The sequence below is a fragment of the Patella vulgata genome, chromosome 8 (assembly GCF_932274485.2).
Source record: "Patella vulgata chromosome 8, xgPatVulg1.2, whole genome shotgun sequence".
Classification (NCBI taxonomy): domain Eukaryota; kingdom Metazoa; phylum Mollusca; class Gastropoda; family Patellidae; genus Patella; species Patella vulgata.
In genome coordinates, this window is record NC_065886.2 from 25,303,588 (window position 1) to 25,331,067 (window position 27,480).

General features: G+C 35.2%; 1 protein-coding gene across 1 annotated transcript; it reads right to left on the reverse strand.

The window, feature by feature from the left end:
• Positions 1 to 8,634: 8,634 nt before the first annotated feature.
• On the reverse strand, positions 8,635 to 25,618 carry LOC126831097 (fucose-1-phosphate guanylyltransferase). The gene is made up of 4 exons (XM_050561719.1): positions 25,534 to 25,618; positions 21,159 to 21,333; positions 14,293 to 14,466; positions 8,635 to 12,819 (listed from the first exon to the last, which is right to left on the reverse strand). Exons 2-4 carry the CDS (start codon positions 21,220 to 21,222, stop codon positions 11,261 to 11,263), a joined length of 1,797 nt encoding a protein of 598 aa, XP_050417676.1. The 5' UTR covers positions 21,223 to 21,333; positions 25,534 to 25,618; the 3' UTR covers positions 8,635 to 11,260.
• Between the last annotated feature and the right edge of the window lie 1,862 nt (positions 25,619 to 27,480).

Below are 27,480 nucleotides of genomic sequence, written 5' to 3' on the forward strand. Positions count from 1 at the left end.
AGGTCTGATTTTAACATAGAAGTGAGACTTCTAGAACCTAGGCTTTCAGAAGAAAACCCTATTATGCTCTATACTGATCCCTGGGTTGAGACACCCCCAGTTGCGAGCAAAGGCTTACGGGCTCGATGAATGTAAGGGGGGCAGAACCTGAATTGCTCCCCCCCCCCCCCAAATAATTGCGGGTTATACAGATGGTGGTGCCGGTCGCCTGTGAGAAGTGAAGGAGCAGAGCTTACCATGTTGTTCCCCCCCCCCCCTTAAAGATAAGACACATTTTCCTGACGCAAATCGTGATAGTGGGAATCAAGCATTAAGACGGTTGTATTATCATCTATTTATATTTAAAACCTCACTGGTTTGTGCATATAAAATTAATTATCAGATTGTTTATGTCCTTATCTTTAAGAGATAAATATTACCCTAACTGAGGTGTTAGGGTAATATTTGTCTTACACACCGACATCAATGTTAAATCCATCCTAATTGATTTCACCTATAATGGTTTAGCCCATATCGGCCCTGCGACTGAGATGACAAAATTAAGAAAACAAGTCGTAAGTTGCACGTGCATTACATTTTAGTAACCACATGTTCACAAACTGGATTTCATTTTGTGCAATGTTGTCTAATGATTCGGACGACGAACTGATGCGCGGAAGTTAGTTTGTAGAAAATATGGATGAAAACGTAGATTCTGACAAAGAATTATTTAAAGCTAGTCAAAGTGCAGAATTTATGCAGAAAATATTTAACCAGGATTTAATGTACTAGGATTGTGAGAAAGATACAAATGATACACGCTTTTCAATTTCGAGTGACAAGACGTCAGTGAATGTGCCAACATTAGTTATGGGAATAGTTTCACATTTACGGATTACGAATATAACTTATGTGGATATACTACACAATCCAGAATTTGAGTTTCCGACAAGTTCTTGATGGTCAGATGAAGAAACTAAGTAACATGGGCCTGACAAAGTTTGTCGTCCGAGTCGTTTGACTACATTGTACAATAAGTGAATAAAATGTTAAAAGAAAGAATTTGTGTCCATAAAAGTCCATAAAACTGATGTGACGTCATCAGAGGGTGATATCTGATATAGTCCCTAGGGTCGATAGCAGATATCACCCTCTGATGATGTCACATCAGGTTGATACGTTTCATAACATGCATGGGAGATCACAGGAAATAACATCTTAAGGTGTGTAAAAATGAAATAGATAATTGAGTAACGCCTTTGTTGAATAAGTATGCCAATTAATAATATATAATATAAAGAAAACGATGAGTGAATGTGTATAACATCACGAACCTCATAATACATGTATTATGAGGTTCATGATAACATCAATTATAAATAAATTCATTATTTATACATTTGAAGCATGACATATTTTAAATTTTTTAATAACAAGAAACCTTATATGAAGGGTGTATCACGTTTCGCCAGTGTCATTTTATTAAGATAAATCTATACATAAAATGATCCTGTGATGCATAGGCGTACAAGCTCGATGAATGTTGAAAATTTTATCTGCAGCAAACATGTTTTCCTGCTAGACCATCCCGTGAATACAGATACTTCAATGTTGTCCAATATAGCCTACCTTAGGTGACTACCTAAATCCCAAATCCCAAACAACCAATCAATCGTCGCGGGGGATGGGGGCCTCAGAAAAGTGGGGTGGTATTATTTGGGTTTGAGGGATTCAAAAATGGCTTCGAGGCCTGAACCGATCATTTGGAAAACTAAAATTTAAATATTGTTTTAAGAAAATGGTTTTGCATGATTTTACGCTTTTATATCAGAGGCAGATACAAGTGCAGAGGGGAGGGAGAAATACCTTCTCAACAATAAAAAACTTTTCTCGGGCTTAACAAATTACGATATTATCGTCAACAATTTATTTGTCAACTCTCTATAACCTTACAGTGCCATATTCTACATTTTATTTATCCTAATTTAGGGTTCTCGTAATTAATCGAAACAATGGGGTTGTTTTTCGGGTTTGAGGGATTTTAAATACCAGTATGCCTCAAAATGGCTTGGCACGATCTGTTGTTTTAAAAAAATTGTTTCACAATGCTCGGCTAGTCGTTTATTTACATACAATGTGCTTTTAACTCTGCTCCCAGTCTCTGAGATTGCCCCATATAGAACCAGGGCCAAAATATAATTTGACAGGCAAGGCCACGCCTCCAGTTAAATCCGGGGTGGGGGGGGGGCTGAATGGCTAAGTGTTAGCACATGCGCATTGTATCATAAGGTCTGTCATTGAGGCAGCTGGTGTGGTTTTGATTCCCCGGTTGTACGTGACAAGGAGTAGGGTCACCTGTCCAGCCTCGTGGTTTTTCTCTGGGTCCTCCGGTTTCCTCCCACTGCTAAAGACCCCTGTATACGCAAGGGAATTATTGAAGTAAAATTGAACCATTATGTTCGTCCCAAATTGACCTAGTTTGTGTTATGGAGGTTAAACACCATCTCTCTCTCTCCAATTAAATGAAGCACCATCTAAGATAAGATATTCTCCTAAGCTGAGTTTCCTTTTCCTGCCTTGCTGGAGAGCTATAGGCTGACATTTATTTGAGAATGTGTCTGAGAATATTGATATGACCCCCTAGACACTTAAGCAGGAATTCGTTTGTACACCCACTAACCAATGAACTATGCATGCACACTTCCCCCTACAGTGTTTGATATATGGGTACCTGCAGTAGCTGAGTAAGACGCTGGCTTGCTAACCAGGAGGTCTGGGGTTCGCTCTGTTGGCAGAGAAAGTTCCTCAGGATTTTCTGACATGGTTTCCCCTTGTCAGTGGTGCAGGATGAAGGGCCTGACAAGGAACAGTGTCTAGTCATTCAGATAGGAAAAAAAAACTTGAGGTCCCGTATATACATTTGTTTGCACGTAAAAGAACCCTTGACAGCTGGAATTAGAATTAAGAGTAGACTGTAGTGCGGCTGTCTGGGCAAAATTTCCCTCTTAGCACACTATTTTGCTGCCTTCATTAGCGAGTTGGTGCAGAAAAGTAGGAAGTTAAACCTCATTTCATTCAAACTGGAAAACCACCTTTTCAAGTTGCACTGCTGCTCTTAAAGTTACAATTTCATATTTTCTAAGAAAGTCAAAACATGATTATTTCTGTCTTTTGCTCAATAGGTTGTCAACTCACTATTATACGATCATAGGTGTCATTCTCTCACTTAAAACTCATTTACACCGGAAATAATAACACAATTACCTCCCTTGTTTTCTATTCTCAACCATGGAGTAGTTATCTTCAAACGTTTGAATTTGAAGATAAAAATGATATTTTTGCCAATTTCTCAACTGGCAATAGTGAATTATAGGATTATTCTTTAACAAGGTAGGACTGTTTATAGATAACATCTATTTTAAGGCTTTATTTTAATAAATTTTAAAAATATGTAATTGCAACTTTAATAATAGTAAACCAGGCAATATACGCTCATATTTTGCAAGAGATGGATAGAGAACAAGCTAAAAAAAAAGCGATTTTTCGTACAATCAGGGGCCATAATCCAGGAATTTATGGTCTGAAATGCGCGAATATCGAAGTGGACTGAGATATTTGGGACCTAAAGATATATTTTAAGTTTCATCAAAATCGGAAAAACTTCTAGAGAGTCCACAACCTTGGTATTACATTCTTTACACTATTTGCGTTATGAGGAGCGGCCATTTTGTCCAGCAGTTTTGGTACGATTTTCATGAAATTCGAACTCAACCATCAGATAAAATCTGTGACGACAAGCTAAAAACGTGATTTTTCGTACAATCAAGGGCCATAATTCAGAAGTTAAGATCCAATATGCGCAAATATTGGAAGGAACCAGATCATAAAGTTTTGATCCAATACATGCCAATATCAACAGGATCTGAGATCTTTTGGAGATAAACCTATATTTCAAGTTTCATCAAAATCCAATAAGAATTGTGACCTGTCGAATGTCCACAAACAAATTGTGGACAGACAGGGGCGAGGACAATAAAAAGGTGGGCGTATAAAAAATATATACTGGCTGCAAGGGAATTCACTTTTGGTCCACCCGGTTATATTATTTCTCATAACTATGCAAATCTGGCAAGGAAATTCTTACACCACCAAGGTAAAAGAATATACAACAGCCTTTCAGTTTTTCTCCACCACTCCTATTTTGACTCAAAAGATGAAGGATTTACCAAGCCAACATATCTTGTTATAGTTAATAACCTGGAGCAAAAACTTCACGAAAAACACATGTCTAAAATTACTATTTTAATTTTATCAACCTCATTTCAATAATATATGCATAATAGATTAATTGTGATAACAATAAACCAAATAACTGTATAATTTGCCTTTCACAATTCAATGAAACACATTATTAATTATGATAAAATAATTATGATAACAATAAACTAAATATCTATATAAACAGCTCTTGACAATGAAACACATTTGGTTTTATTCATATACCTTTAAAAAATATAATAAATATAATTAAAGATTAACAATTTTAAATATATCACGCAAGTCTTTGTGGGTTATTAGTTACATAAGTGATTTATTGTTTATTTTAGTGCAAGATTATAAAATTTGGAGGCCTTGCCACAGTATTTAATAATTTTATGTTTCCTTTTATTCTTGATCCTGTTTTGGATTTTTTTGGATATAAATTGATGAAAATTTATATCATGTAAGAAGGGATTATGAGATATGTAGCAGTGGCTACAATGTAGCCACCATCCACATGCCTTTCTAATATACCACTTACAACATTCTTTCAAAATCAAAATAAACATGATGTTTTTTGGGGTGTGTGTGAACAGAAATATTAACTTACATATTGGTTAAAAATTTAAAACTTTTACAAGTTTAATAACGAAGTCACATGTTTGACCCTCTAAACTTGCATCCTTATAAAAAGTCTACAATGAATAATTACACCAAAGTGCCAACAATTGAGCTTTCCGCTGATACCTTAACATCCATTCATTGTCTACATTAAAAAAAAGCTGCCCCATCTAAACACTGAAAGTTATGTATTTGGTAACAAAAATATTTTTTTCTGTAGTTTGGCCAGTTTGGGTTTGTGTTCCAGTGATGTATCTGTAAACTATGTACGGTATAAGCTACAAATAACAATGTAAAATAACTCTGTATGGGGTTTAACGTCCTACTGTTCTGCTTTGACTGGGATAATGAAGAAGGGCATACGCCATACAGTGTGCTATGAGGGAAATTTTACCCAGATAGTGGCATTACAGCCTGCTCTTATATCAAATTCCAACTGTCAGAGGATCTTTTATGTGCACGGTCAATTTACATGAAAAGCAATTAGGATTTCAATGAATTCATCCTTCAAACAAATTAAATACATTAAATTTTGAGCATTATCACATTTTTAAATTTCAAGTCAATCGGATGATAACTTTGGTCTGTAGAGCATGAACAAGAATATTCAAAGATGTCAAGGGCTATAATTATCAGACATCATCTTCTTCCGTCTCATGACCATAAACACTGTGTATAAATTTAAAGTCAATCGGGTGATAACTTTAGCCTCTAGAGCATCCATAACTCTGGCAGTAACCATCGGAAATTGATGAAAATTAGTAGACTTCTTCATCTCCTGATCATAAACACTGTGTGTGTATACATTTAAAGTCAATCAAATATGTACTCTAGCCTCTACATCCTCAAGATTTTTCAAAGTGATCTTGGACCATAATTCTGGCAGTAATTATCGGAAATCATTGAAAATCAATAGGATTCTTTATCTCATGACCATAAACACTGTGTATGAATATTAAGTCAATCGGATGTAAACTTTAGTCTTTAGAGCATACACAAGATTTTTCAAAGAGGTCAAGATTCATAACTCCAACAGTATTTCTCGGAAATTGTTGAAAATCAATAGGATTCTTCGTCTCATGACCTTAAAAAGTGTGTATAATTTAAACTCAATGGGGGGGGGGGGCGGAGACAATATACGCCCACGATGAAAATTGGATAATGCACAAATTTATATTCTTTACCTAGCTGATCGGAAGCAAGCAAAATATGCCAAAAATTGACCAACTAGGAAGAATTTGAATTGAAATATCAGCCTCCATCAATGGTCCATCTTTATCTTGTGTCAGATACAAAATAACAAGCATAATTTCTTCTACGTAATAAAATCTACCACCAAATTCTGTTAATTTTAGGATTTCCACTGTTATGTGTCTTTTAGCAAAATGAATTCAAGTGCAATAAGTCATATCTAGAAGTACAAATGAATTGCAATAAGTTTGATTTTATGTGTCTAGAGCATGTATTTGTGGATGGATTGACACTTTACAAATAAACATTATTATTATTATAATAATGAAACTGGATGTTAGTAAATTTTTAGGAGCAGAATAGTAGGATTTTAAACCCCATTTCATTTCACAATTTTTATGTAAAGCCAATATAAATGGGTGTTTTTAGGGATTTCATTACAATATGTAAGATTTAGATTTTGTGTAAATCTAATATATATATGGCAAATAAAAATGTTTTTAACATAGCCTGACCTAAATTGTAAAATCAGCCTTGCATAACAGACTCTTAAAGGCACAATAAATATGTACCGATACTATTTTAACATAAAGACTGAGTATAAAAAGACTTTCAATTATACTAAGCAACAAAAGAAACGTTAGGTTGATATGTTACTCTGAATAGACGCATTGCATAAAACTTGCCAAATGTTTTTATTGTATATTTGTGACCACATCTCCAACTTTACCTGAGCAATAAGGCTCCTTCCCAAACACAGAATTGAACCCAGGAAATGTTCTCAAAAACGCAACCTGACTTCTGAAATGGTAATGTGTTCTCCATGATTTTCATGTAACTCATGCTGCTGTTCACTGGGACCAGCCCTATAAAATGTACACCAATACCTGGTTGAATCATTCACACTGCAACCTCAGTAGCATGCCACGACTCACGACAGTTCAGAGGAACCAGGCGCTTGGAAGACTTGACGCTGCCCACGCCGTTGCCAATCACTTCCAGGTCAATGTTTGTACCATCTACAGGCTTCAGCAATGCTTTCGGGCCACCAACACCACAGATGATTGCCCCCGAACTGGTAGATCAGTGTGCAGAATCCCTTCACACAGGCATCTGAGACAGCACGTAAGACAGTGGGAACACACGGAAGACCCATCAGTACCGATACAGTGCGGCGACGTCTAACCGGAGAGAACATCCATTGCCTTAGACCTTACCGCAGACTGATCCTCACCCTTCGCCATCGACGTGAACGTCTACAGTTTGCCCAACAACACCAGAACTGGCGACACAGGCAATGTTCTGATCACAGATAAGAGTCGGTATTGCGTATCAACTGCAGATGGCAGGACCAGAGGCGTCAACAAGGCTAGCGTTATTCTGACCAATGTGTCATGGAACGAGACTCATGGGGAGGTCCAAGCATAATGGTTTGGGATGGAATAAGCCTGAACCAGAGAGTGGGCCCTGTGGTGTTCCAAAATCTAGGTCCAGGGAGAGGAGGCAGCATCAAAACAGTGCGCTACATCGATAGAGCTCTCAGACCCCACGTCATACCACATTTCACACGTCATCGCCTGTGCTTACACCACCAGAGTTACTCAGGACTTTCTACAGCAGAACAGTGTCAATGTTATGCACTGGCCAGCCCTTAGTCCAGACTTTAACCCAATTGAACATCTTTGGGATGAAATTCACAGGAGACTTAATAAAGTCGTATCGAGACCAAACAGAGCCAATGGATAGCGCCAGGCTTTTCTGAGAGTGTAGTTCCAGGTGCCAAAGGCGTTCAATCATCTGGTCCACTCCATGTACAGATGCTGCACTGCTGTTATTGACACTCGCAGTGGACACACCAGATACTGATGTATAGACTGTGTACAGACTCTAAACCTTCTCGTTATGTCCTGGAATTGTGATGAATTAATCACTAATGTGTCAACATACTGTTCACAAAAAATTGTTTTGATCCATTTAGTAAGTCGTTTTCTGGAATGATTTGAATAAAGTGCCTCTCTGATTTTGAAATCATACTGACGTTTTTTTTTTTTTGCTGTTTAGTATATTATTACTATGCAACTTGCATTATAAATACTTATGGATTTGATTCAGAGTAAAAATTAAAAAAAATATTAAAAATATAATCTCTACAGTGAAAGAACAGCTGTATTTTCTTGATAATGTAAAATATGTCATTTATACACCCAAAAGATTGGGTCTAAAAATATATGCATATGAACTAAATGCTCATATTTTATTTGTATATTGCATGCCCACCGAGTCAAACATAACACATAAAATAATATTCATAAAATACCATCAAGCATTAAAATTTATACACTTCTTTGATCTGAGTCAATCAAAATAGAACTGTTGATTTCATTTGAATTTAATGTTGATTTGGTTTGTAAGATAACAATTTGTCTTCAATGAAATTTTAGATCTAGCCTACAGATAATGTCAATGTTGAGATTTAACTGATTTCATTTTCACAGTCAACACAGTAAGCTAACATTAGTATACTATTAACATACCGCATAACTGTCACACCATACCAACCCATTTCAATATTTTATTTTGACATAAATCAAAGACATCTTATTTATTTAAATTCTTAAAATGTAAAATGAATACTAACAAAATATACAATTTTTATTAATACTAGTAAGCATGTTCAATTTTTTAGTAAACCAAACCAACCACCAAAATAATTATAAACCTATAAAAAATACCAATATCCTACCAACACACCTCTAATTATTTCAAAGCTGTACATTTAAAGATGGGTTCCCGCGTACAAACTGGGTGATTTAATGATATATGTGGACTAAAAACATAATCTAACTAATTAATTTGTCATAACTTTGCTTCAAATCCTTCTCAAACATTGTAATTGCGAAGGAATGTCCTGCTATAAAAATCTGACCAAACCAGGTCATGTTTACGTCACGTGACTTACCTCTCTTGGAAGTCAGAAGAGAATTCATTGCATACATAAGACGATGTTGTCTTTAATCGCTTACTATTTATTACAAATATCGAATCCTAATTAAATTCTCAGATTATCCACTACCCGCATCTTTTTCCATCATTTTTATCTCAGAAAGTGTTGTACGCTTAACTCTTCATAAAGTTTATCAACTTCGCGCGTGACATTTGACATCACGCGTGCAGAAATTCCTAATCGTCGGGCTGTTGATTAGGGGAACCCTTACATTTTTGTCCTGTATACGCTTCAGGAGTGTTTTTCGGGGAATCCAGTATTTTTCTTGTAAGATTGGAAATCCCTACTTTTCATATATACCAAAATTACCATACTTTTATTGGAAATAACCACCCGATAAATACCTTTCTGGTAACCCATCTTTAAAAGCATATTAAATAATCCTAGATTTATCTAAACATAAACAGATATTATTGAATCAATAACCTTGAGCAATTATTATTATTTAACAAATGAAATGGGTTTTAACATCTTAACTATGAAGACAGGCATACACAACAGTGGCTTTACAGCATATTATTCATCAAATTCCAGCTGTCAACGGTTCTTTGATGTACACAGGCGGACCTTGAGTTTTTGTCCTACTTGAGCAACAAAACACTATTCCCTGCCAGACTCTTTCCTGCACCTCTGATTAGGGGAACAAGACTGGAAAATCCTGAGGGACTTTCTCAGGCAAAACCAGAATCGCACTATACTAGACTCACTGAGGCACTCAAAAAAAATAAATAAATAACAAGGGCTGAGATTTTTATGATGTTTAAAGACCTTAAAACTGTGAAGCAATTAATCACTTGTCAGCTTTAAATTATTGATGTAATTGAGAGGGGGTGGGGGGGATTGATTTATCGACATTTACTCTTCCCATATTGCATAGTTATTTGTTAATCCAAAGTTTATTTTAAACCACAACTAACAACCTCAAATTAAGAAATTAACAAAAGGCAAAATATTCACACAAAACTTGGATAAATATGTATCATATAAATAACTATGTTAAAGTAGCTAATACAAATTGTGCATTTTTGGACAATATCTAATTTTTCATAACCTAATCCATGCTAAAATGTACTTCAATTGATCATTTAGGATTTAATAATGAAAATAATATTAATGGTCGATAATCTCTGGGCTTGGATTCGATCCATTTTAAAAAGAAGCCCATCGAAAGATTTTATACAACACTTTTATAGGTGACTCTGGTTCGTTTATATCATCTGCAATGGATGCTGGTTGTTGAGAAATTTTTGAATTCTTCACATCTTTGTACACTGAAATGACTTAAACGATTTTTAACTGATATTCCTTATAGAGATTCTAAGACAACATAGTTGTATGCAAGGGATTCAAAATTCCCCAAATAATGATCAGAGACATTTAGGCTATATATAAAATGTACTAGATATTTTCACCTTTAATTAATTTCTTAATTAATTCATCTTTTGTTATAAACTCTTTAAAAAATAAGTAGGGGATATTGAAATGCAAATACTTATGCGGGATGTGATATGATAAATAGTCATGGACACTTGACATACTTTGAGAGTATGTTCACAGATGAAGAACTTATCGCCCCAACAGAACCACTGAGCTGCAGGTGTGACAACCAAATAGCGCCATACACGTGGGAGGGGTTCATTGTCAAATTTGACACTTCAAGGAAGGGTTGATGAAAACTACTGCGTGCTGGTTTATCTATCCATGTTTGTTTTCCTATCGGTTCTTGCATAAGATTTACTGTTTAGCATATCTTTGCTTTAGTGTGTTATGTTTAATTTGATCGGGAGACGTGTTCATCGACGTCAACATCAACCGACAACACTGCAAGAATTGGCCGTGGCACTGCAAAGGAGTGGGTCAGATTGCCCCAAATCGTGATTGGACGGTTGATTAGGAGCATGCCACAACAAATTGCTGAATGTCTGAGGATTGGTGGAGCAATTACACATTATTAAGACAAAAATCAAAAACGTCCATTTTCATTTTTGACAGTGTATCTCTTTGTGAGTGAAATGGGGCCGTCAGATGAGCCGCCCATATGAACTGTTTATGCCCATGTGTAGGCAATTGGCCTGTTATTAACATACCATGGTTACCTCTAATAAAAACAGCAGTGCATTTCCGCAGTTTTGTATTGTTTCTGAATATCCCCTACTTTTTTTGAAGAGTATATTTAAAATCAATAAATTACATCACAACAAGCACTTATTTCATGGAATTTTCAATGAGTTTAAACAAGGATTGTCGATACTTGATCATGGTACTAACATCTTTGTATTTGAGTAAGTCAGAGAAGGAATACAAAGGCGAAGAAGATTTATCATTCAATGATTTTGACTTACTTTTAATACAAGATATCATTTCAAGGGCTTTTTGAAATGATGCGGTCATGGTATTTTCTGCAGGAAATAGTTTAATGTTCCACAGTGAACACTGACCATTAATACATGTCGTATCGAAAGTTTCAACACCCAGAGCCTGCGCAACATTTTCTAAATTTGATTTCATGAAAGGTAATGTCAAAATATTAGCAGTTGCTACAGTTTTTTTCAAGTTGTCATCAATTTGAAAGAAGATTGTAACAAATTTGGAAAATGTCTCTGAGCAGATCGCAACTGTATGTATGAATATATGAGATGGAATTTCCACCACTGATGTATTCAATTCATCAGTTGCTAGTAACTGACAGTTGCTGATAATACTATTAGTTCCAATATTTACCGGTCGATCAAACTGACAATATTCAACAACACTCTGACTTTGTATCACAGACGACTTCAACAAAGAAGAATGCATAACACAACTGTCGTTGATGGGATCCAACTTTTTTCTTTTCTTTTCTGGAGAGGCATGTGTTTCCTGCCATTTATTAAAGACAGCAGATTCTAGACACAGTTGAGATTTGAAGGAACTGTCTTGACACAAATGATGAAGATATTCATGTGTTGTACCGATGTGGTTAAACTTGGAGGCATGCATGAGAATGAGATGGAGATCGGTATTTTGTAGCACCTGAAATACTTTCAGACGACATTCTGTCAGGTTTTGCGTCACTTCACTGATATTTGCAGTGTTAGTGATGTACTTTTCATTAGCTCTTGGCCCAAGTGCTTGAAGAAAATCCCCATAGGCATCAATTTCACATGTTAAGACTCCCAGCTCTTTTTTCAAGCTGAGAAGTTTTTTGACGACATCTACCCCAAAGAAAAAACTGCTATCAGTGTACACCATTCGTCCTTCAACAGTTATGCCATCAGCAAATTCATGAACCCCTTCTTCAGTGACAACAGCCCCGGTGTCTTCCATTCTCTTGTCAGATGGTTTTTGAAGAATCTCTAAGCATTCTGCCTCCACAATGTGTTTGGATTTATTTATCTTGTCTGGATTAGCGACAACGTAAACACCATGTGTGTTTCCGATTTTCATCGTGGACGGATGAGCTAAGGCTGTAAATCCATATTCAGATACGGACCAATCAGAATCAGACCCTAAGTTATATGTCAAGATATCATCAGCGCATACAATGAAGACACCTGCTTTCATGCGTTTGACAAATGGCCAATACATAGCTAGTTTCATATCCAGCATTTGATAGACAGGTTCACCATGGGGTAAAGCTGTAAAAATCTTGCCTAAGATACTGGCATTGGGCATACGTTGACTCCATCCTCCAGCATGTATGATCATTATTTTTAACTCAAATAGTTTCTCACCATATTTCTCATGCAACAATTCCAACGCTACCAATGTAGAACCACCATTTCCTGAAATACAATGTAACTGTAAGTAAAATACAATGTAGGTAAAAACGGAGATTTACTTAAGGAAACTCTTTATATTATTTCACACAAAATTTCATTTAAAGATTTCAAAATAAATTTTGTTTCAGCTTGACCTTAAGTATATTATCTTTATCTGAATATATGTTTCTACTAATGAAAAGAAAATCGTATAAAAATGTAGCGTTGATTATTATCGTATCAACAGTTCTTGACAATCAAGACTAAATCTTTATTATCTGTTTTATTGTTAAACTCTTAAATGGCAGCAGTGTTCTTGTCTAATTAAAATCAGAGTAAATCGATGGCCCAAAGAGTTCATTATGGGCTTGTCATGTTAATAATAAATGTTTAAATAATAATTTCTATAATATTTGAAGCCAGAAAAAAGACTTACAATAGGCAGATTTAGCTCATACATAATGCATCTTTAATGATTTTCAATTGGAGTTATTACCCTTGAGCAGTTCTAAAGACCTTCTCAGGGCCAAAACTAACTTATGATTGACTGGAAATTTATACACAGTGTCTATGTTCATGAGACACAGAAGCCTGCTGTATTTCGACAGGTTTCTGAAAATTGTCCTAAACCACTGTAAATTCTACAGGCCAAAGTTACAATACGATTGCTTAAAATGGATACACAATGGTTATGTTCACAACACAAGGAAGCCTATTATTAATATTGATTTGCCCATGACAAATTTGAAAAAAAAAATTGTGAATGCTAAAGTTATCATTGGCATATTTGTGACCCATGCTGGCAAATTGAGTTGCAATGAAGAAATTTTGAAAATTGAGCTATTATTTCACATTCTTCACCTCAATATCTTCAAAATGATGTATAATTGGTATGCCATCAGGCAAAAATAGATAGTATATTTATAGACTCATTTTTGTGAAAATCTCAATTTCGATCAAAATCAATATTTTAACTTTTTTTGTCTGTAGCTTATTATTAGACTGTGCCGCATTCTGACTCATTTTGCCACACAGGTCACATATTATTCAAGCATTGTGATTCTAAAAAATATGGCTTAAATGAGACATTACTGTGATATTTGCTCACAAATTTAATTCAAATTTAATAAGACTTCTAGCTCTTCCTTGCACCAATACAAAACATGTACCAGAGTATTCTAGTTCTTCGTAAAATTGTTAAAAATCAACAGGATTGTCATCTGATCCAAATAAATACTGATTATAAATAAATTTCAAATCAATCAGATGATAACCTGTCCACAAGATTTTCTAAAGTAATCAAAGGCAATAACTCTGAAATCATTGAAAATCAATAGGCTTCATGTTCTGTGTATAAATTTCACATCAGAAATTGTTACAATAATACACTTTTGCATCCCATAAACACTGGGGGTGTATAAAAAATATGAATATGATACCCAAAGCAAAACATCATCTGCAGGTAACCAATTAAGCAATAAAACAAATATATGGTACCTATTTTAACACCTGGAGGGTCAGCTACAACAATTAAAGGTAAATCTGATGGTAATTCATTTCTAGCCCTTTTCTCTTCTATCTGAATTTCATATGCTTTTTTCTGACTTTGATCAGCTGTAGTTATGACAGCTACATCCCAAAATTCTTCTCCAGTACAATCCTTACTGTTACCTACAAAATAATAAAACAAAGTATGTTTAATGAACCAAAAGACTAAACTATACACCTCAATCTCAAAAGCAAAAAAATGTGTTCTATTTTAAAGCAGACTGGTGTCATACAATACATGTGTCTGAGAATAAAAAAAACTTCACAAAGAAAGATATGAAATGATAGAATTATTATTTATCCACCAACAAAATATACAGTAGGTGGTGTGAGATCAATGTAAACTTTAAATGGCCAAAGTTAAAATTGATAGATCGGACCAATTTTTTTTATATATAACAATTACATTTCAATTGTTTGCATTACTTTTCTACCACAGCAGTGGTATTTATTTACAGTGTTCTGGTGTTTGTGAAATAGTTTTATTTATTGTCCTCTTCCATCCTAACTTTGGCAATGCAAGTACCAGTATTTTATATATCAGAATAGAATACTCTAATCTAAACCCTACGGCCAATCATACTCTAATCTAACCCCTACGGCCAATCATACTCTAATCTAAACCCTACGGCCAATCATACTCTAATCTAAACCCTACGGCCAATCTAAACTCTAGTCAACCATACTGTAAATCTAAACCCTACAGTCAATCTAAACCCAAGTCAACTATACCGTAATTTAAACCGTACAGTCACTCACAGGCAAACAAAATCGAACCTAATTACCAACTAAGCCCTAAAGCCAAGCATACTCGGCTTCAATATAACTATGTCACATGTTTACAAAAATAATTTGACTAAATGGAAAAGTTGTTACACGCTGGATTAAGACAATATTTCAATCCTGGCTAATTCCATGCCCAATGTTCCACATTTGCACAAACACAAAATGATAAGGAGGAAGTCCAATGCATTTTTTTTACAATAGAACTATGTTGAAGTTATTTAAATTGAGTTGATATTTTATGTCTCCTCATGCTTTTACTAAAACCAAGGGGCTAAAGTTATTGGTCATTTTTAAAAAATAATTATGATTTAGCAGCATAAATTTAATTTGCTCTGTTGTAATAAAATAGAGGTAGAAAATATGAAGATAGCAGCATATTTGTTTCACATAAACTAGTAATAAACTGTGCAGTGTATATAATTACATTGAGGGTAAGTTAAGGCATCTTTTAGCTGAAAATCATAAAAAATTATTGTCCCATATAGAACTATGTTGGAATTATTTAAATTTAGTTGATATTTTATCTGTCTACTTACATGAAGCAACAAAGTGAAAATTGGATTTGGTATGTGTCCTGTCTGTCACAAATGTCCTGTCTATCACGATAGCTGCAATATTTGTGAGCCGGGATAATTGTCTTATTCACGGCTACAATTGATTCAAGGCTCTGCTCAAGTAAAATTAGGTTCAATTGCAAAATTTTCAACACATATCAAGACAGTTTGCATGGAAATAAGTAATTACATGTTACAAATAATGAAGAGTGGAATGCTGAAATCTTAATCTTATCTTACCAAACAGTTTTTCTGTATTTTCGAGGTGATGTGAATTTTTGTGCGTGTTCCAATTCTGGTTCAGCGGCCATTTTAAAATGAACACAACTTTCGCAAAGCAGTTGGGTTTAATCAAATCATATATTTATGTGGTAAGGTTTCACCTATATATCAATGGGAATTGGTTTATTATGCTATGTGTAATACAGTTTTTATGTCAGTGTAATTGGAAATTTGGGGAGTAATAGGCCAGTAACTTTTTTTGTAGTCAAATGACAAAAAAACTTGCTCAAAGGAAGGCCATAGAATGATCCACTACTGTAGCTGGTGCAAGACGGAAAACATCAGTAGTGTAAACATTTCTATCAGTCACGAAATCCCATCTACATTTGCTTTTTTGTCCCATACCTTTTGAAGAATGGACCATTAGTTCAAATGGATTCACTTGACTGATTGACCATAAGCCACATTATAAAATTTAATTCAAGGTACAAAAGTGGTGATTTATATAAATCTTGTGGCCTAAGTAAATGCTAAAAATATGTTCCATATCTACAATGTTGAGATTTAGATGTTGTTTTATAAACAATCAATGTGAGACTACTCATTGCGAGACATAGATCAATGACAGTAACTTCAAGTTAAAGAGCGTTCCCATATTATTAATTTTATTTTAGCAAATTTTAACAAATTATGAAACCAACAAATTTTTATTAAGAAAACCAAGACATATTTTAATGGAATTGTAAGCTTATTATAGTGTGTCTATAAAATAAACAAGCCAACAGTGAGGCTGATGTCCCCCGTCGAAATCCCAAAATAAATAGATGACACATATTAATTAATAGCACATTTATTTATTTCAAAAGTATCAAGCAATCAAACTGATTATCAATTGTACACTAAGTTTCATCACTCTCTATCAGATAGAATCCAAGTTATCTTGTCCCAAAGCATCGACCAATGAAATTGCTTAACTCTGCTTAGCTTTAGCTTGAAATGTTAATCACTGAACTCAGTTAAGACATTCACCTAATGAACATCTACATCAAATTTAAACATTCTACCTCAATAAAAAGAAGAGTTGTTATGTTCCAAAGTCTTGACCAATCAACTTGCTTATCGCTCCTTAGTCTAAGCAGAAAATTCTCATCATCGAACTTAGTCATGGTAATGATACAATGAATCTATACTCAACGTTTCATCACTCTCACTTAATTAAAACTTAAGTTATCAGGCCCCAAAGCATCAACCAATCAGATCGCTTATCTCTGCTTAGATATATCACTGATTGAAGGTCGTGAGTATATTTCATTTAAATTGCTAAGCACAGATAACCGATAATTCTTGTGATCTTTATAATATCGACAACCGATCTGCCAGTTTTGAACTAGATAGAGGTATAATTATGAATAGACTTAGCTATGTGAAACCTCTCTAACATTAAGGTACAATGTGTTACACATTTCTCACTTCCATAGAAAAGCATTATTGTACACAAGTAATTCAATACTTGAGCTGCCTTTTGTCATACAAACACACAATTTTAAATACCTTTATGCATTGACCCTTAAAGTGACCATGTGATTATCATAATAGATCTCCATTTACTTAAAGTTACAATTTCATATTTTCTAAGTCAAAACATAATTATTTCTATGTCTTTTGCTCACTATTATACGATCATAGGTTATCTTTCTCACACTTAAAAATCTTCACACCGGAAATAACACAATTACCTCCTTTGTTTTCCTATTCCCAACCATGTAATAGCTATCTTCAAACGTTTGAATTTTAGGTTGAAAATGATATTTTTGCCAATTTCTGGTCTCTATAGTAGGCATACAGATTTGGCATACCGGTAAGTTTACTGCTGTATTTTGTTCACGCGTCGTCCTTTGGCCAAAAATCTGATCAAATGGGCTGTTTATTAGGATATTATAAACACGAATTTATGTTTTTTAAACGTTTAGTACAGAAAGCCATCGCATAAATTTACTTATACTAATTGTTTACATCACATGCTTTGTTTGACAGCTTGCAAGTGACATGTATTTCGTCTGTTTCAATGTTTTTGTGCTTGCTGACAGCGTTTTTCAACCTAAACAGACCAAAATTATGGGCAGGTGAGACATATAATATAGTGCATTTTGGTACATAATATGGACGCGAATGACTTTTTCTTTTTTTCTTCCATTTCCTCTTGAGAATTGCTGGGCTGAAATTTGTATGGCATTACTGTAGACCCATAGAAGCATTATCTTATATTTAGATACATTGGTGTCTGACGTTGACATACTTTGGAAATTTATATATTTATGTGAATATATATACACGCCACAAGTCCATAGAAACAAATACAGACACTGTCAGCTGACTCAGCATGCACAAAAACATTCAAGCAGACGAAATATCTCTCACTTGCTGGGTGTCAAACAAACCGCGTGATGTAAACAATTCGCAATGTGGCATGAATTGGTCCACAATGTACTGTTCAGTATGAGTGAATGTACGCATCAGATTTGTGAATTAAACGTTAAAAAAACATAGTTCCATATTTACAATATCCAAATAAATGTGGAACAAAATACAGCAGCCAAATCTGTATGCTTACTATAGAGACGAGTAGTGAGTGTGTTCAACCAACTATATCACTTCTGGTTTCAGAAAAATTTCTTGTTTACAAAAACTTTTTGCTTGTTTACAGAGGGGATTTATTTATCAATATATATTTGAAATTTATGGGAACCTTGTTGTAAATCATTGGTCTTCCCCTTTAAGCTTATTCATCATTAACAAAAAGTAAATGCAACATATAAAAAAGTAAATACAGTACAAGAATTCAGTGTGCAGTAACCAGCTGTTCAATGAAATATCATCAGCATTTAAATTTAATTTGGGGACTACTTCATAAAACAACAAGAGCATCGCTAACGCTGCAATATACGTCCACATTCCAGCTTTGATTGATATGGTACTTTTTAAAATTAAGAGAATGAAATATGAAATGGCTGTAATATGATCAGAGGCAAAGAAGGCTAGGCGTTGGGGTTGTTTTGCCAAATTTACAGACAAAATACTACAAGAAAGTGGGTGTGACACTGCCCCAGGAGGTCGGGGCAAGCATCAAAATAAATAGTTGCCGTCTTTACGGTATAAGGAATAAATATGCAAAGTTCCAAGATGATCCATTCAGAATTGCAGCCTGTAGACGATAAATACAAAAAATGGGCGCGGCTCTGCCCGTATGGGGGTTGGATATGGAAACAATATAAATAGGTACCACCCTGTTATCAAAATGTCAACATCAATAGTTACCGTCCTTAGGGTATAAGGAATAGGTATACCAAGTTCCATGGCTCTGCCCTTGGGGGTTGGATATGGAAACAATATAAATAGGTACCACCCTGTTATTGAAATGACAACATCAATAGTTGCCGTCCTTAGGGTATAAGGAATAAGGATACCAAGTTCCAAGATAATCCATTCAGAATTGTGGCCTTTGGGCTCTCGAGGCAAAAATTGGCATGGCTCTGACCCTGGGGGTTGGGCAATCACCAAAAAACAACAGGGGGCATCCTTAGGGTATAAGGAATAGGTATGCAAAGTTTCAAAAGGATCTGTTAAGAATTGCGGCCTGTAGGCGACACAAAAGGCACACAAACATTGGGCGTGGCTCTGTCCCAGGGGGTCGGGCATGCACAAAAAATAATAGAGGTCAGCCTTAGGGTATAAGGAATAAGTATAAAAAAGTTTTCAAGATGATTAAGCATTGCAGGCTGTGACATACAGACACACAAAAAGAAAATGGGAGCGGCTCTGTCCCCGGGGCTTGGCATTCACCACAGGGATGTTCCTTAGGATAGAAGGAGTAAGTATGCAAAGTTTCAAGGTGATACGTTAAGAAATGCGGTCTGTAGATGACAAACAATGAATACAAGAAATGGGCGTGGCTCTGCCACTGGGGGTCGGGCATGCACCAAAAACAATAGGGATCATCCTTAGGGTATAAGGAATTCATATGAAATTTTTTCAAGACTATTAATTAAGAATTGTGACCTGTAGGCGACACACAGACACACAAAAAGAAAATGGGTGTGGCTCTGCCCCTGGGGGTTGGGCATGCACCCCAATTGATAGGGATGTTCCTTAGGGTACAAAGAAGTATGCAAAGTTTCGAGATGATAAGTTAAGAAATGCGGCCTGTAGACGACAAACAAATACAAGAAATGGGCGTGGCTCTGCCCCCTAGGGATCGGGCATGCACCAAAAACAATTGGAGGCATCCTTAGGGTATAAGGAATAAGTATGTAAAGATTCAAGATGATCTCTCAGAATTGTGGCCTGTAGGCGACACACAGACACAAAAAAAAAGAAAATGGGCATGACTCTGCCCCTAGGGGTTGGGTATGCACCCCAAAATGATAGGGATGTTCCTTAGGGTACAAAGAATAAGTATGCAAAGTTTCAAAATGGTATGTTAAGAAATGCGGTCTGCAGACGACAAACAAACAAATACAAAAAATGCACCAAAAACAATAGGGATCATCCTTAGGGTATAAGGAATAAGTATACAAAGTTTGAAGAAAATCGAGTAAGAATTGCACCCTGTAGGCGAACCACAGACAGACACACATACATACATACACAGGCAGGGGCGACGGCATAATACTTCACATTATGAATGCTCACGTATAAAAATGAAAGTCAGAAATATTTAATTCTCATTTGCATGTATTGTATAACCCGCATACGACACAGCTAAAAGCCTGATTACCTGTATTAATTACAGGTTGACATTTTTCTGTATTGAACATAAGATAGATAATAAGGAGAGATTCTCAGAACAAATTTAAAAAGATTTTGGGGTGATCCACTTGATGTGCTACCCTTATTTGGCCTTAAATAATGTTTTAGTGACTTGTCAACTGTACATGTTTCTCAGGCTATTTCAGTCAGGGAGTTACTTTAAAATTTTAATACTAACTGCATGTTACATAACATTAACATTTAATACATAACTCTATGTTACATTACAATGTAAATACTAAGTAACTGTGTGTTACATTAAAATGTAATATAGGCCTACTAACTGGTTGTTACTAGTACATTAACTGGTTATTACTTTAAATTTGTAAAGGTGTGACATTAAAATTTTATCTAAATATTAACTTATCTGGGTGTTAAATTAAAATTTCATCCAAATACATGTGTTCCTTTTTTTTAAGCATATAAATCGTTTTAAGTTATACATACCTCTTAGGACTTTATATTTTTCCAACAAACTGCACATAAAACTGGATATATCTGAATTATCCATGATGACTTCCAGGAGTAAAATGAGTTATGTACTGACTACTGTACACTTTATGTTTCTCTGTTAAATATTGTATTCATGTCACTCACTACCTGCTCTACCTTTTAAAGTAACCTATAACAAAGGCATTCAAGCATGAATGATAACAGACTAAAAGCTATAAAATAAAAAGATTGAAAGGTGACTAATGTAATGGGATAAATAATGGGATTATATAAAGATAATATCTCATTAGGTAATCAGTCTTGTTTCAGCTTGTACAGATCGTTAACTTAGATTTTATATGATCATTTGTTCAATGTTAAGACACAATCTGTTTTTCTTGATATTATTATTTCTAAACATAAAGCCAATGTTCTGGTTGACATACTTCTGATTTTGTGTTCAAACATAAAGACAATGTTCTGGTTGACATACTTCTGATTTTGTGTTCCACTGTCTAAACCACTGTAAGCTAAAAATTCAATAATGTACAGCTTGCCTCTTCACTAATGGAAATATCTTTATGTAATAATATTGGGTGGTTTATGCTAATATGCATAATAATAATAACGCAAATATAAGAATTTTATGGCTTGGACATAAACAAGTTTGATATAAGTACACCTACAGGCATGAACTATAATTTGATAAACACAACTGTTATGTGTCTCTTTCATTGTCAAAACATTATAAAAATAACAGGACATGAGAGCCAGAGTCAAGGCTAATTTTTTATTGTTTAACATACATATGAGGAGAAAATTACTGTTATGTCATAACGGTAATTAATTGCACAAATCCAGGTAACTAGAATAGTCAGATCTCCGCGTGATATATCTTTCATGACCAATGTCCATGTTGGCACCTATAAAAGGCTGAACCAGGGCTCTACTTTTAGACATCATGTAGATTCTTTAGAAATCAGGACATGCACTGGGTTCTTTAAGAGATACCGTTGAGGTTCAAGAGACACTATCTGGATTCAGTAAATCCTATTGATTTGTAGGAGAGCCATACGATGCTGTGTGTTCCGTCAGTAAAGTCACTCTGCGAGTTATTGGGGTTGAAAAATTGACTTTTATATAAAATAAATAATTACTATTATATTTTATTTCTTATTTTATTCCAACATATAATTTTTATGTATGTACAGCAAACAGAACTATGAATAGATTTTGAAGTGGAATGAGTCAGCTGTACACAATGTTACGACTTGTAAGCATGTACTGTGTGTGATTTTAAAAGCCATTTAAATCAGAAATTACTATTTGCAAAATATCAAGTTTTTAGAGCATGTGACACGTAAAAAGTCATCTATCAAATAATTTTAGTCAGATGTTGTGGAATTGTTATAACTTCTTTTATATAGTCATTATTGGTGTTTTTCAAGCATGGTAATAGTATGACCTGTCATGAAGTGGGTACCAATGAAAAACCAGTGGTTGCCAGGCAAGATACGCCCAAATTTTGCAAGAGATGAATAGAGAACAAGCTGAAAAAAAAGAAGAGATTTTTTGTACAATCATGGCCATAATCCAGAAAGATATGGTCTAAATTGCACAAATATCAAAAGAGGGAACGAAATGGGGTTTAAAGTCCAATCGATATAAACTAGGTCATTTCGGGACTAACATATTAATTTTATTTCAATAATTCGCTTGCGCGTAGGGGTCTTTAGCAGTGGGAGGAAACCGGCGAACCTTTAGAAAACCTGCGAGGTTGGACAGGCGACTCTACTCCTTGTCACGTACAACTGGGGAATCGAAACCACACCCTGCAAGTGCTAAACATTCGGCCATCCAACCCCCCAAATATCAAAAGGGACTGAGATTTTGGGGACATAAACATAATATATTTTAAGTTTCATCAAAATCAAATAAAAATTGTGACCTCTAGAGGGTCCACAACCTTCAAGTTAAGTACTTTTTTTTATACAATTTGCGTACATAATTCAGGAAGTTACGTTCGAATATGCGCCATTATGGAAAGGAATCAAGATCTTTGTGATATAAACATAAAGTTTCATCGAAACTGGATAAAAATTGTGGCCTCAAGAGGGTCCACAAGCTTGATATACCATATTTTTACACTACTTGGGTAAACGGGGCGGTCATTTTGTCAGTCAGTTTTGGTCTGATTTTTACGAATTTCGAAGTCAACCATCATTAGGGTGTAACGTTGATATATTCACATGGTTTTTTAAATCAGACAAAACTTGTGCCCTTTAGATTTTTTCGCACAATCAAGTGCCATAATTCAGGAAGTTACAATCCAATATGTACGAATATCGAAAGGAACCAAGATCTTTGGGTTATAAACATGTATTTTAAGTTTCATCAAATTCGGATCAAAATTGTGACCTCTAGAGGGTCCACAGCCTTGATGTACCATATGTTTATACCGTTTGCGTACATGGGGTGGCCATTTTGTCCGGCAGTTTTGGTCAGATTTTGGTTCGAACTCAACCATCATTACGATGTAATGGTGATATATTCAGACGTTTTTTTATTAAATCGGATAATAATTGTGACCTCTAGAGGGACCACAAACAAATTGTGGACGGACGGACAGGGGCTACGGCTACACTGATCAGCAGTTAATTGTCGCTAGGCCGCTACAATCACTGATAAGGATGACATCGATGCGACTTAATGAGTCACAAATATTAACTTCTTTCTTCCATCAAATTAGATTCTAAAACATTTTTTTCATTTATTAGAAAATTAAATAAAGACGTTTGAATTGTTCGTAAGTAAAAATCATTTCCTATTTAGTGTATATGGGTATTAAAATCAGTAAAATTCACCATTTACCCTGAATCAGTAACGTCTTATGTAAACAATGCACGCGCTATTGAGCCAATGATTGTTATTCCAGTCTACACCGATAGTATTTATTGCACACGCTCTCCAGATAAGATTATGGCGTTGTTGTTTGACATGACTCGTCAAATATATCTAGCCTCCTTCTTTAAGTCCCTTGTTACAAATGGTGCTGAAATGCATTATGATACACGATTTGTGTAAAATGTTTATTTTGTCTTAAATATTGGATATCAGAAGCTCATCTTATCCCGGTGAGATCACAACATCAATTTTGATTTAAAAGTTTTTAGTACGTCCTTGTAGTTAGGGATCTCTAGGTTAGTGAGCTAAGCAACGTCTTACTGGTATCCAGACCAGTCGGACCAACCCAGAAGACTACTCGGACCAAACCATAAGACCACTCGGTCAAATTAATTCATATTATAAGGCTTGACTTATTCATTTTAAAAATAAATACAGACAATATGTTATTTATTATTAAATCACAATACAAAGGGGCGAATAGAGGTGCATTACAGGTAAGTACATATTAGCAAATAGTCATCTTTATTACATCAACAATTTAATTGTTTTTCTTTGATGTGCTTCATCAATTTGATTAGCTTGTAACACGGTAGAAATGGTCCCACTACTGATGTCTTCCGTCTTGCTCGAAAATTCAGAATAACTGTTTGGCAAGAGAAGATTAAGATTTCAGTATTCCACTCTTCACTATTTGTAACATAATTATTTATTTCCATGCAACTGTAGTCGTGAATAAGAATTATCACGGCTACAAATAGTGCAGCTAGTAACACGGGTGAGTGCAGATGCATACGAATTAATCACTACACAATTAAAACAATACTTTATTATTGGAACAAACACTATTATTAATTTATTAAAATAACACTTTATTATTGGTCTGAGTGGTCTTTTTATTTGGTCCGAGTAGTCTTTTTGTGGTCCGAGTGATCTATCGCTTGGTCCGAGTGGTCTTTGGTCCAAGTGGTCATGGATTCGTCTTACTCAATGTGCCACACGTAAACAAATTGACTCATGGTATGTATAAGGTTGGTTACAAGGTTGGAAAAGAAATGGGAAAAAAAGTTGGCAGACAAACCAACAAATATGATGGCCATATACAATCACTTGATACAAATACAATTCTCTGTAAATAATGACCCCACCCCCTCATGTGCCCTTGAATTGAGGAGATTATGGGTACCGGTATGTGTTTGAAAATTAGCAAAATCTCCAAGTAAATCGAAACTAAAGATAAATACAGAATTTGATAAATAAAGATTACCAAATTCGTAATTTTCGACCTATTTGATAGTATTTCATTTGGTTTCCTGATCTGCCGGGACATCGCCTACGCTTCCCAATGTTTTGCTTGACAACATAATCGATAATCATTTGATTATGAACATTTGACACATATTAATACAGGTCCTAGTGTATGGAAGGATACAATTCAAATAACACTACAGTCAAATATAAACAAATGCTCTACAATTTCATTTACCATCCGATCAGTCTGGAAAACGCAGACCTATTGATTGTCTTACGTTACTTCAAAGTGCAAAAAAAAAAAGCAATACAGGTACTCGCTGATTGGTTTACTGTATCGACGAGACACACTGTACATCCGGTCTGTAACGTCTGAAATATGGACAAGGACTTAGCTATCATCTTTTATTTTTTTACTAATCGGTTTTCGGCCGGATTATCGAACGATCATTTGGAAGAATAAAATGTAAATGCTAATTTAGCAAAAATGTCTTTCATATACAAGCCATACTTGATCATTAAGGACACACATTTTGTGCTACTGAGTATATTTATATCAAATGTTATAAATTCCAGAATGTACACAACATATCCTTTCTTATATAAAATGAAATGAAATGAAATGAAATGGGGTTTAACGTCCTACTCTTCTGCACCTAACCTGGGCTAATTGAAGACGGGCATACGCCATACAGTGTGCTATGAGGGAAATTTTGCCAGGGCAGCGGCGCTACGGCCTACTCTTATATCGAATTCCAACTGCCAAGGGATCTTTTACGTGCACGCCAATGTGTACACGGGACCTCGGTTTTTCGTCCCGTCCGAACGACTAGACAGCTGTCCTTGTCAGGCCCTCCTTTCTGCATCTCTGACAAGGGGAAACCACGCCGTAAAATCGAGATGAACTTTCTCGGCCAATGCAGGGATCGAACACCCGACCTTCAGGCTAGCGAGCCAGCGCCATACCCACTTAGCCACGTGATCCCCTATATAAAATCAACTTGATTGTATTCTAACTGCTTTGATATAATAAACGTATGCAACAGACACCAAGGTATAAATGTTTTATGAAGAATAGTTAACTCCTTTACAGGTATAAAAACCTGACAAATTGATTGTCTATTTCTCGAAAATGATTGAAATTAGAAATCATTGATTTTCACCGTATACCGTACATAAAGATTCGAATAAATATTTTAAAACATTAACAAATTATATGACTTGTCCGAACAAATTCTCGCCATGAGTCATAGTACACTGAGTGCTGTATGCCCACCATCCTCAATCTGTTTCACAGAGAATTACGAGTCTAGTAATATCTCTGTCAAAGATGACTGCCTTAACACATGCCGTCACAGCACGCGGCGTCAATCATTGGCTGAATGGCGCGTGCATTGTTTACATAAGACGTCACTGCTTCGGGCGGAATTCTGCCTTTTAGTCATTTTAATACCCATTTACACTAAATAGGAAATTATTTTTACCTACAAATACGTCAAACGCCTTAATTTATTTTTCAATACATAAAAAAAAAATGTTTTAGAATTTAATTTGTCGCAGGAAAAAAAGTTAATATTTCTGGCTCATTAAGTCGCATCGATATCATCCTTATCAGTGATTGTAGCGGCCTAGCGAAAATTCACTGCTGATCAGTGTACACCATCCTTAGTCCGGTTGGTTCAGAAAAGTAGGACGTTGAACCCCATTGCACTTCATTTTATTGCTTAGTTTATAAGGATCTTCTTGTTTTTTTGGGCACCAACGTACTCGCTCGAGCATAAAGACGGCGACAAAGTTTCAAAAATCAAAACATTGAAATTGTGGACCATTTTGACCTGATACTGGCAAAATCAGAAACTGTAATATTTCCCCAAAGTCGGATAGCAACTTTTTGACTCACCAATTACCAATTTGGAAGAATATGTAGGTAATAGAACAATATAAAAATAGGGTCGGGCGAATTACAATTTAAAATGTTATTTTAGAATATGAACTTGAGAAATACCAATGAAATCAAATTGTATACATACCATTGACAAGGGGAAACCACGTCGGAAAATTCCGATGAACTTTCTCGGCATAGCAAAGATCGGACACGCTACCTCCAGGCTAGCGAGACAGCGTCTTACCCACTTAGACCAAGAAATCACCTATATACGAATCGAGAATAGAGATGCATATA